Source organism: Labeo rohita, chromosome 22 (genome assembly GCF_022985175.1).
Source record: "Labeo rohita strain BAU-BD-2019 chromosome 22, IGBB_LRoh.1.0, whole genome shotgun sequence".
Taxonomy (NCBI): domain Eukaryota; kingdom Metazoa; phylum Chordata; class Actinopteri; order Cypriniformes; family Cyprinidae; genus Labeo; species Labeo rohita.
Window position 1 is genome coordinate 65598099 of NC_066890.1, and position 16605 is coordinate 65614703.

At 38.1% G+C, this 16605-nt stretch overlaps 1 protein-coding gene and 1 pseudogene across 4 annotated transcripts; both read left to right on the top strand.

Annotated features, from left to right (window-relative positions):
• The first annotated feature begins 757 nt into the window (after positions 1–757).
• Positions 758–3524, top strand: LOC127153497 (zinc finger protein 239). Of its 4 annotated transcripts, XM_051094573.1 has the most exons (4): positions 810–852; positions 971–998; positions 1444–1595; positions 2562–3524. In XM_051094573.1, the coding sequence occupies exons 3-4, from the start codon at positions 1511–1513 to the stop codon at positions 3164–3166; spliced, it is 690 nt and encodes a 229-aa protein (XP_050950530.1). In that variant the 5' UTR covers positions 810–852; positions 971–998; positions 1444–1510; the 3' UTR covers positions 3167–3524. The 4 variants fall into 4 exon arrangements, with proteins under 4 accessions (XP_050950528.1, XP_050950530.1, XP_050950526.1 ...); XM_051094571.1 differs by lacking the exon at positions 971–998 and having other exon boundaries at positions 758–852; XM_051094569.1 differs by having other exon boundaries at positions 828–852; positions 971–1595.
• Positions 3525–12064: 8540 nt separating this feature from the next.
• LOC127153454 (putative nuclease HARBI1) lies at positions 12065–13608 on the top strand (annotated as a pseudogene).
• The last annotated feature ends 2997 nt before the right edge of the window (positions 13609–16605 follow it).

Here is a 16605-nt window from a genome sequence, read left to right on the forward strand (position 1 = left end):
TTGACTCTGATGCTTTTACGTAACTTATTATGCAATCATATAAATCAAAATAATATGAAATATCAATAAATAAACATGTTCAAATACTCGTAATAACTTTCATTCCTGTTTTTCATAAATATGAATTAACTAATATGTATGTCCAGTTGACTGAGTGTGGGTATAAATACAGACACAAATTTGACTTTATGTATAAAGAATCATGGAATAATTAAAATAATTTATATAATCACTATTTGTATTTTCCAAAATACTTATGAATAATAAATATTTACTTTCTAACACAGGCACATCAAGAAATTTGTTAATGCAGTCAAAATCCTCCTTGCCAAATTAATGATTGTCTGTTTATTATTTATTAATTTTATTTCAATATCATTACTGCAAAAGCCACAATTATATTGGTCAAAATTAAATTGTAACCTATGAAATTCAGCAGAAGGATAAATGTTAAATTCTAAATGAATCTGTTTTTTAGGTGTGTGTGAATACAAATGTAAAGTGAGACTGTCATCTTTGTCTGTGATGCTCTTGTGCTTCTACTTCATTTATTTTATTGGAGTCATTGTTAATGTTAATCAACACTCGAGTTGCACGTGAATTGATCTTTCCTGGATCTCTCTGATAATGAGTGTAATAGTTCTGCTGATTGTTTTAGAGCTGCTGAAACTCCAGAGACAGATTTGATCATTGTCAGTATGTATTTGTTATGATATGGGGAGAATAATTATGATTATAAATCAATTGTTTATATTATGTTCACCTAATATATAACAAGACTTTTATTTTGGCCTGGCGATGTGACGTCATAAGGCTGCGCTGCGCTCCTGCCTGTGATTCGGCTAAAGAAAGGTGATGTTTTAAGCAATTTTAAGTGTTTAATCACAGCAAGTCGTTTAGAGATTTGTATATGCAATTGTGAACTGTCATTATCTATTGACATTAATTAAGGTTATTTTGTGTGTATAAGGCGCTCCGACACAGGAGTTACAGAAACGGTGGGTCTCATTTCTCAGTTCATCATAAACGCGAATTCAGTCACTGGCGAGTAGTGATGGAGAAACGGATCTTTTCGAAATTCCGAGTCAAGTGATTCAGTTGATTTAGAAAATGATTCACTCTTTCGATTCACCACACCATAACGACACACTGCTGCCCAAAACAGGCATCAGAGAATAACGAACAAATATGTTTAACAAAATAAAAATCATTAAAGTTTTAATATAATAAAATATAACATGCTGTTCTGCAAATACTAATATAATTAAATAACGAATCTTAATGTAAATGTCAATCTTCTATGTAATGTGTCCTTTTTATTCACTAGTTTTTTGTTAGTTTGTTTATTTGTTCATTTTTTTATGCATAATCAACTAGATGCACCCAGAGATTTAGTTTGAATTATTTTACAGTTAACGTATTAATTATTCTATTCTTAAACAGGACACAGAAACACACAGAAAAGACCCTGGTAAATCATCTGAGATCCATGTGACACACTATTATAAAGATGGCATTTATTAAAGAGGAGAGTGAAGATATAAAAATTGAAGAAGTATTCGGAGTCAAACATGAAGATACTGAGGAACAAACAGGTTGGTTTTTATTCTCAAAGCTGAACTCACTCATTTGATCCTTATTAAAATGTCCAGCCCTACAGACATGAACTATATATATTTTTTTAAATGTCATATGAGTGTAGAATTTTTTATCCCTCCTTCTCAAAAGCACTCACTTTACTAGTATCTTGTAAATGTGATTTTGTTTCCAGGCAGATGAAAGCTTGGATGTGAACAATATTCAGAGCTTCAAAAACATCAGTCTGCTAGTAATATCAAACATTTCTCCAGCTGACACAGTTTACTATAGTTAGTGCATGCTGTCTACATTTGTTCTTCATTTAAAGAGCTTTAGAGAGCAGATAACATGTCTAGTAACTTTACAATAATGCATAATAGATTGAAATCAAACTCTTTGTGAGACAGACAGTTTAAATCAAAGACAGAAATTGTGCACCAAAGAAAACATCTGTTGTGACTTTGATCTTCTACACATGTGTGGCATCTTCTTTATATTAAGATCCACAATGTAAATGTGAGGAACAAACTCTCAGTGAATCTTTAGTAACATGTTTTTTTTTTTTTTTTAGACAGACTGAGACTAGCTCAAGTATGATCCAGTAAGCGCTGTTTGTTACTTATAACTAAATAAGCAACAAACAGAGCACATACACAAGAAGAATGAATTATGAGAGTAATTTAAATAACACCACACATAACTCTAGTGTATTATAGTTATTTTGAAATGTAACTGCATAATACTTGAAGCTACCTTAACACGACCTTTTTACACAATCTTTACGCTTTGTTTCATAATTTTTGCTTGTGTAATTAGTGTTTTTAGGAATCCAAGCTTGCTTAAATGCCTGTATAATGGTGCATAACACAAACTCGTAAGGACAAAATGTAAACAATAATTTTGTAAATATTAATTTTCCATAACGGATTCCAAGTGCTATGCTGTTAAACTGGGTTTAACATGTATTTGTCTTTCCACCTTAGACCTGATGGCAGTGAAAGAGGAGAGTCCAGATCTGAATGAAATGGAAGAGAAAGATATGAAACATCACGATTTCATAACTGGAGAAAAATCTTGTAGTTTTTCACAGACTGAAAACACTTCCTCTCAAAAAAGAGCTCAGAAGACTGGAACTACAAGTCATTTCATCTGCCAACAGTGTGGAAAGAGTTTTAATAAAAAAGGAAACCTTACAGTCCACATGAGAATTCACACTGGAGAGAAGCCTTACAATTGCAAACTGTGTGGAAAAACCTACAATCAAAAAGGAACACTAAATATTCACATGAGAGTTCACACTGGAGAGAAGCCTCACACATGCCAATATTGTGGAAAGAGCTTCCTACGAACAGATATTCTCAAGAGTCACTTGAGAATTCACACTGGAGAGAAGCCTTACACCTGCAAACTGTGTGGAAAAACCTGGAATCAAAAAGGAAAACTCAAGATTCACATGAGAGTTCACACTGGAGAGAAGCCTTACACGTGTGATCAGTGTGGAAAATGTTTCCCATATACAGAAACCTTAAATAAGCACATGAAGATCCACTTAAGAGAGAGCTGTTTAACTGCCATCAGTGTGGACTGAGTTTCACAGACAGGTATCAACTTAAGAGGCACATAATGACTCACATCGGACAGGAACCTTTTATGTGTAATGACTGTGGAAAGACTTTCAATAAAAAAAGCAAACCTCAGGACTTACATGAGAGCTCACACTTGAGAGAAGTTTTTCACCTGCCAACAGTATTGAAAGAGTTTTAGACATAAAAACTAGTGAATTGACAACACCAGAGAGAGGTATTTTCATGCATCTTCAGTGTGAGTTTTACATAAATTTATCTGTAGAGTTATGTTGTAAACTTATTCTGGCAAGACATTTTGAAATTCACCTGTGCATTCATTCTGGAGAAAGTATAGTACCCGAGGGTCCTTGAAAAGTCTGCAAAAGCATTAAATTTAATTTCAACAACTTGAAAGGGGTTGTCTGTTGGCTTTTTTCAAGGGCTTTATTGTGTTTATGGGGTGCACTATAACGTGTTCATGTCCACATTATTAGAAAACTTTCTAACCATAACTGGTGGTTGCATCCGGTTCCTTTGTTTACGCATTGTTGTAAACAATGGCGTCAATATTGCTCTATCAATTTGAGCCCGAGTCAGACCCAGAGAATGTTATTGAAGAGGATCGAGCAGAACCTATGCAAGCCTGACTCTCAGAAAATTTTGGAAAGATGGAAACATAGCTACAAGTATGCAACCTAAAGCCAGAAACACACTTAACAACTAACTGGAACATTCTAAGACTGAACTAAACACACTTATGATAAATGCTGACTGTAAACACAGACTGAAGTATCATATTACATTCATAATCAGCCTTACAGTTGTGTAGTTTGTTCCTGTCTTAACTAATTCTACATCTGGGCCTGTATTCACAAAACATCTTAAGGATAAAAGTAGCTCATAACTTGCTGATTTAGGAGAAAATCTTAAACATAATGGGCATGTCAATCCTAAATTTAGGACTCCTACATTTTTGCTTTAAGAGTATTTCACTAAGCCTTTTAGCACTAAAACTAGCTCCTAAATCTGTGAAACGTTAGCAGTAGTAAAGAGGACTCCTAAGTCACTAAGACCAAATCACAAAATTAAAAAAAACAACAAAACAAAACAATACAAACCATCACAGAAATTCTAATGGTTTTTACTACAAATACTATTACAAACATTACAAACCATCAACTTTTAACCCTTAAAATCGTAAAAAAAAAAAATGGTTTCCTATAGTGTGTTTTGATACATGTTCCATTAGATTTTTGTGGTTTTAACAAACCAACAATAGAAGGTGACCAATTACAAATAGAGAACAACAGGCACCAATACAGTCACCACTGAAACCAGTACAATTCCCATTATAACAAGTAGAATCATTACAAATTCTGTGATGTTTTCTATCGTTTCTTTCATCAGGGCAAATGGCTGTTGTCTGCAATCTGCCTTGGAACATAAACATTTTAGAAACACACTGCATTTATTTGCACACATACGTTTTCCCACACATCTTTTTTGGTTTTGGAGGTCATCCCAAATCTAAATGTTTCTTTGATTGCATTCTTGTTTTCATTAATAAGTTGGGCAAGAAGCTGTTCTTGCATCCAGATTGGTTTTCTTTTACATTTGTATGTATTACTATCAGCCTTTATTATACAAATTAAAATGCTGTTTATATATTGTTTGAGAAGATGTAAGAGGCTGACAATTAGCTGAACATATACTTGTTTAATTAGTGACAATTAAAAATCTTTATTTGATTGTGGCACCATAATCTTGTGCTCTACAATTTTTCTATGAATAAATCTGACAGAGACCCCTCCCCAGTACATATTTGCATTATAATTTCATATCAGCACATGTGAATAGCAGTTAAAGAAACCACTCACCATTTCTCCAGCGTAACAATTCCACGGTCCAGAACAAAACATCAGTTCCAGTAGAGATGGGACTTTTGACACTAAGGCTCTGAAGCCTGTTTTACTCTATTGAAGCAGACTGGTTTGAAAGACTGTGTCAAGGCTTGTATCAAATCTCCGTGATCACGTGACTGATGACGTTTGAGGCTTCATATGTCACAATGAAACACCTAATGAGGTGACTAATGTAAATCTTTGGCGCAGCTTCATTCATCATAAGGAGATATATGAAATGAGGTCCAGTGCCTCATATGCTCACAACACTTGGTGTTTGGAAATAACCTTTGTGCTAAGCATGGGGATGCAGATACTCTGCGGTCGAGCACCTCAGCTGAAACCCACTCTGCTCACCCTTTTGGCATAGTATTCATTCAATACAAACTATTCTTAATACTGTAGCTGCACACATATAACGTTATCTCCTTCATAATAATAAAATCAACTTATTTTATTTCAAGCTTGTAAATTTATTATTGTATTAAAGAACAATGAAATACAATACAATACAATACAATATGTTATGTAAACTATTTTTTTTTCTTTTATCAGTGTCCAGGAAGCAACATCTGGATGAGGCCTTGCTAAACTTTATTATTATGGATGCGCAGCCACTGTTTGTGGTGGAAATTGAAGGCTTTAGGGTCTTTGTCCACCTCCTGGATCCCACGTACACATTCCCAGAAAGGAAGGCCCTGAAAAAAAATGTTGGCAGAAAAACACAGGGTCACCAGGTGTTAACATGTTATTTTCTCCCTACTCTGTTCACTTGTAAGAAGGTTTTTTTGGGTTAAAATAGCGCATGCGGTGGTTCAAAGGTGAGCATGAGGGGAAAAGGGGGCGGAGTTGTTGAGGAACTGTGTTGATGTGAGAGATGAGACAATATAGGGAATAAACCCTGGTGAAAAAAACAGCATATGCTAGTAGGTATGTTTTGATGCTGGGATGCTGGTCAGCATAAACCAGCTAAGGACCAGCATAAACCAGCAAAGGACCATCTTAAACCAGCATTAGAACATACCTAACTAGCATCCCAGCATCAAAACATACTTACCAGCATATGTTTTTTTCACCAGGGAAATGTGGCTGACGTGTTTATTTGATTTAACACCAATGACCAGGCTGTGGCACAAGTTTCAAAGGCGTCCACAGTCAGATTAACAGCAGAAATGTGGACCTCAGTATGAGTGACCTGCCACTTCATTACAGAAGAGGTCCAGCTATCAACTATTCTGCATGGGACCTAAAACCCAGCATTGATGCAAACTAAACTGAAACTTATCTGGCTATCCAGCTAATCTGGCTTCATGGTACAAGCCCCAGGTCAGTATAATCACACCTATACTTGAAACATAACATGGTACTGAACTCCCTGGGATTTAGTGAATTGACAATCGACACCGCTGTGCCATACAGTCAAGATGTAGTATCTGTATGAGCAGTGTTTTTATGTTTTTACGTGTTTGATGAGGTGAAACAGCTCAATGATGACAGTTATCAGATGAAGTTAGCACAAAATCTCGTTATCTAAGAGCGGTGAATAAACCAGACAAAATAAATGGATCAGACACACTTATAATGAAATCATTTAACACATAAAGCACAGCTTGTGTCATGATCAAAGAAGTTTTAAAATATTAAAACAAAAATCAGTGGCTAACATGATGGTGTGGCTGCTAGCTTACAATATAAAGATGTCAAAGATTGACTGGCAGTACGACAGATCACATAATCTGAACCATGAGCTGAAAAAGCCTGTGTGATTCACATTGTCAGTCATATTTGTGGTCTGTAGGAGCACTTCTTCATCTCTGAGGCCTAAAGCACATCATTTTAATTTTTGAGTGTCTGTAAGATCAAATAACGCAATCATAACAGTGGGACACTGCAGGACACATGGGAATGAGATCACTTACTTCAGTGACGACGGATGAAAAACATGTTTTCACCTGTAGTGTTTATTAAATCTGAATTAAGTTGCTCTCTGATTCACTGCAGCACACGGGACAAAGACCAGCTGAGGTGTGATTCACTGTTAGATTAATAATTACTGGATCAATTACTATAATCTGCCTACAAGGGATGCAACAATACAGTTAGTCCACGGTTCAATACATACCTCAGTTTTTGACCACGGTTTTCGGTTCGGTTCGGTTCGGTTCAGATATCTTGCCACTTCAGTGTGAGTTTTTTTGGAACAAATTAAAAAAATACTCCCATAAACGTCTGTACACTAGAAAAAGCATGGTTTAGTATGTGTCTGCTTATTTTTTCTTTTGTTAGAGGTATTATTCTTTCGATTTTTACACAAAATAGAATGGGTTTCATTCATACTGGACGCCAGAGGGCGCCCTTGTGCAAAAAAAACATGCGTCAAAGAAGTAGCGCTGATGATGTTCCGTTCTAGCTTCTCTAATATGGATAAAAGCATGGCTATTGCTGTAACTTATTAAAAACAAGATATAATGTTAAACATTTTGAATGACAAAATGTAAGGACAATAAACACTGGTCTGCAATAATATATGGTTTATCTGGGTTCTTCAAGCCATCTCGGGTATTTTCATAAGCCATTGCTAATCGACATACATAGAATATGAGTATTGAATTTATTGTCTGCTATTGTCTGTGATAAAAATCCACATCTGATCACACAAAGTTATTTCAAACACTCGACTGATGTTGTGAATTAAAAACAAGTTATAATGTTTTTTATAACTTTTGTTTTTATAACTTTTGTTGGACAACAGGTTTAGAAAGGCTTATCATTGCAGGTCATTAGAATGGAAGATGCTCTGCGTGTGTTGCTTTTTCAAATATAAGTGGGGAAGCGTTTCCTCATCTCAGCACGTGAAATCGCGGGCACACATACAGCAAATTCTAAGAGAAATAAAAAGTTATTTAAATGCGAAACCGAAAAACCGCAATTCACAAGCGCGTATTGAACTGTGGATGTCATACCGAACGGTTTGATATTATATTGAGTATTGTGACATCCCTACTGCCTACTGTATTGCAAACTCTCATATCCCTTTACTTTACTATGGTATTTCTGTAAACATTACCATCTGACCATAGTAAATGCTCACAAGGCTCATCTTACATTATATTCATAAGAATTATGGTGAGTGATTTCAGAAAAAGAAAAACAATACATACCTTTATTGGAAAAAAACCCCTTGTCATTTACAAGGAATTTGTTCTAAATATCCAAGAAAAAATAATGTATTTGTGAGAAAATATGCTACAAGACTGTGATTCTGTTACACCCCATGGCCGAAAAGTACGTAACAAAAAAACGGGGATACACAAGAAAGTGCAAATAATACACAAAATTTATTAACAAAACAGAACTATACAGAAACAAAGCAATGTAGCGTGAGACAGTCAGGAATCAGTGGTGTAAAGTTAAGTGAATGCATGAACGTAATGGGCTGTAGGAATGTTGGATGTGTGAAATAAAACAAAGACAAACAGAAATCAAATCCCACATGCAGCTCCCGCTGGCCAGTTGTGATACTGCCTTTTAAAAGGCCAGACAGAAATCCAGCAACAGGTGTCCTCGATAAACCTATCCAAGGGCAATCAGTTAGGAGGCGGAGTAAAATCTTAAGTAAAAGTATTATCCTTCATACTGTGATGTACTTAAGGTATGTATTATTCAAAACTGCGTGGCTTGGGAGTGTGAGCTCTGTGTGGCTTGGGAGATGAGACGAGACCATGCGAGGCTCTGGAAGGACATCTGAGACATGACGAGGCTCTGGGATGTCAGCTGATACGTGACAAGGCTCTGGGAGGTCAACTGAGATGTGACAAGCCTCTGGAGGGTCAGCTGAGACGTTGTGAGGCTCTAGACGATCAGCTGAGACGTGGCAAGGCTCTGGTTGAACAGCTGTGACATGACGTGGCTTTGGAAGGTCAGCTGTGACGTGACGAGACTCTGGATGAACAGCTGTTTCTTGACTTGACTCATGAAGACCAGTTGTAGCTTGACTTGACAGAAAGATCAGCTGTGGCTTGACTTGGCTTGGGAACAACAGCAGTAACTTGACTTAGCTCATGAAGATCAGCTGTGGCTTGACTTGGCTTGGGAACAACAGCAGTAACTTGACTTAGCTCATGAAGATCAGCTGTGGCTTGACTTGGCTCATGAAGATCAGTTGTGATTTGACTTCGCTCGTGAAGATCAGCTGTGGCTTGACTTGGCTCGTGAAGATCAGCTGTGGCTTGACTTGGCTCGTGAAGATCAGCTGTGGCTTGACTTGGCTCGTAAAGATCAGCTGTGGCTTGACTTGGCTCATGAACAACAGTTCTGACTTTGCTTGACTCAGGAACACCAGCAGTAACTTGACTTGACTCGTGAAGAACAGCTGTGACTTGACTTAACACAGAAAGCACAGCTGTAACTTGACTTGACTCAGGAACAACAGCTGTAACTTGACTCAGGAACAAGAGCTGTAACTTGACTTGACTCGGGAACAACAGCTGTAACTTGACGTGGCTCAGGAGACACACTGTAACTTGACTTGGTACTGAAAGTGCAGCTCTGCCTTGACTTGACAGCAGAGGATCAGCCATCACTTGACTTGCTTTGGATATGGCAGACATGACGGGACGAGATTCTGGTAGGATGACCCTGGCATGGCGAGGCTCAAGCATTGCCTGTTACCATTTGAAGTTACCATAGAGGAAGCAGAGGGAGCGGTAACAGTCAGTACTTGGGCAAGGGCTCCCTCTGCTGGTGTGGCGTTACAACAAAGCATGAATAACGTGATATCTGCCTTAGATCTCTTACCGTAAGTGGTTGATCTACTACAAGACATAACAACTGTCCGTCTTGAAAAAGCATGCATCGCACATCCTGAAAAGCTTTTGTGGTACTTACTGCAAATAAATTTTGAAACCTCCTCAGTGAAGAACCATATTAAATCCAACTATTCAGTAGTCAGCATTTGAAGTGGATCAAAAACGGTTCAGCAAAGTTGTCCTAAGACAAAAACAGGTATTCTTTTTGGTTTTAGGACAAATTTAATGAACGTTATGATCCACTTCAAATGTTGACTACTATATATACTGTGACAGGTCTCCCGAGCTCTCTTCAGCGTCACCCTGGAAACAAACAAGGACCAGCTGGAAACACTCAGCGTGGACCGAGCTGTCACAGCTGCAGCTCATTACCGTCTGCCATAAAGCTCAGCACCTCGAAAGGCCAGTGGGAGAAGCTCTCTCCTTGCAGGCAGACGCTAACCGCTCTCTCTCTCTACCCAGATAGCAGCCTGTGACGGTTCGGCCATGCCCCCTCACGGACGTCACCTCCGAAGTCATGGAGCACGGGAAGAGGAAACGCAGAGCACAGCGCACCGGAAGGACTTCACAGAGCACCCGTTTTGAGTTATTTTTACACTTTGTTATTAACAAATCCACCCTCCGGGGGTTTTTCACCACCAAACCTGTTGTGTGCTTCTTCACCCTGCCACAGTATATATATAAATCCTTTGGATTCAGAATTGAGAGACTGAGCTCACATGGCAGTCACGAAGCTGTTAGCAGGTTCTGGAGAGTTCTGGATGGCAAGAACGCCTTGCTAGTCGAGGGCTATGAACTCTGTGCTGGCGAAGTGTTTCTGTCATTAGGAGCATCTCAAGCGGTTCACGCCATCGGAGTGTTTCAAGCTGTTCCAGCAGTTCGGTGATTCACTAAGTTCGGCCAGTTTGAGCCAGTTCGGACAGTTCAAGCCGGGGAAGCTTCGGTTGGTTGCTTGGTTACACAGCATGATGAGCTGGAAGTTCTTTAAAAGTCAGAGTTACGGGCACAAAGACTTTGAAGGTTTCATGAAGCTTTAACTGGTTCTGTAGGGTTCTGGATGGCACAATCGCATAGTGGTCAAGCAGGGATTGCTGATGAGAGTACATTCAAATGAAAGGCAAAAAGCTGTTAGGAACATGGGATTTTAAGCAAGCCGATTAGGTTCGTCCCCCAAACTTCCAATCGGCTGTAGTTGTGCAAGGACAGATTCACGCCCCATGCTGTAACTTATTGTGCAAAAATTAACATAATGTTTCCTCCATCATGGGGGAACATCTCTGCAAGTTTTGTTAATAACTTCAATAAGTATTGTAATACAAGCGTCATACATGATATCAGCTTTTTCATTCATGTCAACATCTTGGAAATAAAACATTCAACACCAAGCATTAGGTATCTTGCATACAGGTTAATAACTTTGTCTCTTTAAAGGGTTATAAAAAAACATTGGTTAGCTTCGTAGGTTACAATAAACACACCAAGCATATAGGAGGTATAAAAACATACTACTAATGCATATTGTTGCTCTAGTAGCAATACTCAAATAATTGTCCTTCTGAAATCGTAATGTAGATGTAATTCATGATGCGCATTCGTATGCATTCTTCAAGGGACAGAGGGAGAGTGTGCATGAGGAATGTGAGAGAAGGGGGACAGGGGATGTCCGAAGGGTCACGAGAGTCTTGCTGGAATGGCAGAAAGCGACATCCTATTTGTTTTTTGTTTAAGTTGATTTTGCTGGTATGAGGAAAGTTGAGGGAATTGCGCCGGCGCACACAAACACAAAACATTTCAGTTCCAGGCTTCCAGCATATCTAACTTCACAGCGCAGTTGGTACTTTATCAAAATAAAACTGAAAAGTGAACTTAACATCAGCGCCCGCCTCACTGTGTCACCGTTTGAACGCGACTGAAGTACAAAGTCTGTCATTTACATAATAAATAATAGTTTAGCATTTGGATGCATCACAAATATGGAAATATTATGGAATATTTGGATTTGTGCCGAATGAGAGAGGTAGGTTACAAGAGCACAAAGCTCCATTTCGCAGACAGTTCAGTGTGCAAGCCTTTAAAGTAATGTTATACTCCTTTGTCAGTGAGAGACGCGTTCAGAATCAGCACCTGGGGCCCGTTTCAGAAAGAAGGTTAAGTGAAAACTCAGAGTATGTTAACCCTGAAATGAGAGAAACTCTGGGTTTTCCATTTCAAAATGGCAGGTTTGTCAAACTCGAGAAAGCAGGGTAAGTGAAGCCTGTTTCTGAAAGAGAGGTAACTTACTCTGTGAACCTAACCTGGTCAGGAGCAGGTTTTATTCTCTAAACTATGAGTTTCTGTCGGTCTCCTCCCCTTTTTTAAAGACGAAGCGGTATTTCTCACCTTAGCCTTAGTCATTCATTGCCTACATTTCAGTCACACAAAGAACAAAGTTACGAGAATGGCTTGTCCTTTTTTGGAGGATCCCATAGATGAGGAGGCTGTATTAATTTGAAGAGAATTACATTTACGTCGGGCAAGGATTTTGAGACCCAGAGTGGATTTTTTTGTCTTTTCCCCATACATTTTTGTTTGAGCGTTACCGTTTTTCATTGCAATCAATTACATATATCCATAATCTAATCCATCCTTACATCACTAACATCACCCATCGTGGCCGTGCTCTTACATCCGAGCAGATACTATGTGCAGCTTTACGTTTCTTTGCTAATGGAAGCTTTCTGTACAATATCAGGGATGCGGAGCATATTAGTAAGGCCACTGTATGCAGAGCTGTACGGAAAGTGTGCCTCGCTCTGAAAGGCTTTCTGCACATTTTTGTAGTGTTTCCTGGCCACAAACCCCTGGGAGTCATCAAAGAGGAATTTTACAGAATTGCTGGTTTGTAGCGTTCAAATCAGTTCAAATGTATTTAATATGAAAAAAATATATATGTTCAGTTAATAACATTTTGCTGCGACCTCTGAAAGTAACCTAATATTTAAAATTACCTTCAGGATTTCCCAGTGTGGTTGGATGCATTGATGGCTCACATATACCTACCATTGCACCAACTGAAAATGAGGCAGACTATGTTAATAGAAAGTCAATCCACAGTATTAATGTGCAGGTACACTGAGTTGCATGCAGTTTACAATGGTGAAACACCACATAGCAATACTATATCTCATATATCTTATTCTTTCCACTGTGAAGATCATATGTGATGCTGCACATATTATCACCAATGTTGAGGCCAAGTGGCCCGGCTCTGTTCATGACTCACGAATATACCATGAGTCTACCCTAAGCAACACACTGCAAAGTGGTAAGTAAATGTATGCACTACACACTTGGGCACTTCAATGCAGCACTAAACCAATGTGAACTTTTTTTTTTTACAGGAGAGATTGACGGCTTTCTGCTGGGAGATAGGGGCTACCCATGCCAGCCTACACTGCTAACCCCTTACCCAGAACCTGAACAAGGCCCACAGCAGCGATTCAATGTGGCACACAGTAAAACTAGAGGCAGGGTGGAAATGACTATAGGTCTGTTGAAAGCATGTTTCCAGTGCCTACGTCACCTCAGGGTCACCCCTGAAAGGCCTGCAACATCATTGTGGCATGTGTAGTTCTCCATAATATTGCCATTTGTAGAGGGGAACAACATCCTGCCCTACACATACAAGACCCAGAGGAAGACCCCATCCACCCTGCAGGTTTCCAGGGTGGAAGGGTGGTCCGAGACCTTATATGCCACTATTCATTCTCTGATTAAATCAGCCACCACCACAAAAAAAAAAAAAAAAAATGAAAGAAATAAATAAGTCACAACAATTTATTTGGTCTTCTTTATTTCCTACAAATTAAAAAGCAACTGTTAAATTTCTATATTCTTTCAAAACTTTTATATAATCCACTAATCACAATACACATCTTACCTGTAGCTTGTGTTTCAGGATCTCGATTTCCATATCTGACTTTAGGATCTGTCGATCCAAGTATATCATTTCTTTATCGTTTTTTTCAATTTGTTTAAGCAGATTCAGTCTATATAACTCCTTTACTGGTAACTAAAAATACAGTAGTTTAGGGTTACATTATGTTGTACATGACTTCCATTGAATTAAACTCTGGCATTTACTGTACATCACTGAACTGTGTTCATCTGTGCAGAAGAAGTTGATGGACCCTCCTCCTCCTCTTCCTGTTCTTCCACACTCTGGAGGGTGGTGATGGGGGAAGACAACAATATACGTTTATACTTGGATATACTTACATTCTATAGGTTACTGGACACAAAAATGTGAAGATGTGATTGTAAAGATTGTTTGATGTCTACAGACATAACATTACCTCTATAGGCCTCTCTGTATCAGCAGAAATGGTGTCATCATCCCCTACATCCTGAGAAGATGAGCATTTGGTTGAGCACACTTTATAATATTACTTAGCCTACTCAATACACCAGAAATTAGGACACTTACAACTGCCTGGGGTTCTGTTAAGACAGGAGGCTCCAAAAGGCAGATATTGCCATCAGAATCTATTGAGACCAATCCAAAAATGAAACTAAGTAAGTAAATTTTATATATATGTGTGTGTAGCCCTCTTACATTTTATGTAGACACTTGTGTGCTGGGGAGTGACTGGCTCTGATGAACACCCTGCAGGAATTCCCTCAGCCACTGGCCTTCCAGTGTTCAGACTCAGGGCCATCTCCTCAGCATTTGTGAGTGGTGGTGGTGCAGGGCCTCCCCCAGTCTTGCGAGCCTCTGCCTTCTTTCTGTTGGCTGAAGAGACGTCAAATGAAAAAGAGCACTGTATGAAAATAGCATTAGACATGTATTGCCATTTACATAATAAATGTCATTTGTAAAAAAAAAAAAAAAAAAAAAAAAAACTACATCCATGGCATGCTCAAACCTTACCTGATTGAATTATGTTTTTATATTTTCATGTTCTTTTAATACCTGCAGGATTGCACCTACATGAAAATTACAATTAGATTCAATACCATAGTTTTAAGTTTTACCTTTGATATTACTGCAAAAAATAAATAATTAGCTTAAATTCACTGACCTTCAACAGGGACATGTACTGTAACTAGATTAATGGGATTATTACTCGTTCTAAAAACTATTTTTTAGTACTGCTTACATTCTAAATGTCATATCAACCTCTACCACTTGATCAATAAAAAAGGCAGACACACAAGTGCACTTTTAAATCTTTTAAAAACTCAATTTTAGAAATTTTATCTTAAACTGATCAACGTGTGTAAAAGTGGGAACCTTAAATTAAACATTTCCACTGAACATTAAGTTAAGGTTATATGGATTCTTGTTTTGTCAAATTTGTTGTAGAAACTATGCAGTAGCCTATTTTATGTAATTTAATGCAATTACATCTGAAATAACTTCAAAATTACAGCCAATTCCCCACTTTTTCAAGTGAAAAGTTAATAAACGTCACACATTACATTACTTATTTTTTTTATTATACTTAAATATTTAAATACTTTAAATATTTTAAATGTAAACTTACGCATTAACTTGAGCAGCTATGTTTTCCCACGCTGTCTCTGTTTCGCCGATGCAGTGGTGTTGCTTTTTTTTTTTAAATATATGCTCATATTTGCTATAACTTTGCATGAGCACATCAAGTTCAGCTGGAGAAAAAAATGCTGATCTCTTTTTTTCAGATGTTGCCATGGTGACTCGTAATATCTGCGCTCCATTGATAATGCCTTTTTATAGTCTCGGTGTGTGCGCTTAACTCTGAATTAGTCTACTCAGAGTTGATTGACCTAACTCAGATCAGCTGTTCTGAAACCGAAAACTCTGAGTTTTTAATCTCTCGGTAAGTCAACTCAGAGTTCAAGTTTAAACTCCGAGTTGGTTGAACCTCCTTACTGAAACAGGCCCCTGGTCACTGTCTAGTGGGCTTTGTTTTCATGTGCACAACTCCTGGCATTCGCTGTTCTGCTGCCGATGGTTTTCAAATAGAGTTGCGTTACTGTGGGCGCCCCCTTCTGGATTGAGGGTGAATTGCCTGTATTTGTTGTAAGGCCTCATGCACCGAACCGACATGCCTGTATCCGTAATGGTTTGGTACGCATACATGTATCATCACACCCCTACTTTTAACCCAGAACGCAAAAGAGCAAAGAAGTGAATGAATTAAAAATCACGAGAGCAACAGGAGATTGAAGCTCAAACGAATGGCAGACATGACCAAGGGATTATCCGCCTTGTGACTGGCTGAATATTAGTTCACTCAAGTAACAAATAAGAGAACATGGGCGGAAATATTGGCGGAAATTTTCCTGGCTTTTACAAACTTTATAATGGCAATGGGTGGGTGTTTCTCTTCAACAGGTCAAATGAAGTCCAATAAAGGACATCCATCCATAAGAAAAAGTGCCTCACATGGCTCCAAAGGGTGAATAAAGGCCTCCTGTAGTGAATTGATGCATGTTTGTAAAAACAAAAAACAAACAAAAAAATCCATATTTAAAATGTAATAATCACTTTAATTTTGGCTTGCACTAACAGTTATACACGGAAGCAGCTCTGGGCAGATGATGTACATCCTACATCATCCTCCCTGGAACGGCTTCCGTATACAACTGTTATTGCAAGCTAGAGAAAAGTTATTATTACTTTTTAAATATGGATATTTTTCTTACAAAATTGCATCAATTCGCTACAGGAGGCCCTTATTCACCCCCCAGAGCCATGTATATTTTTTATATTTATTATATTATTATATT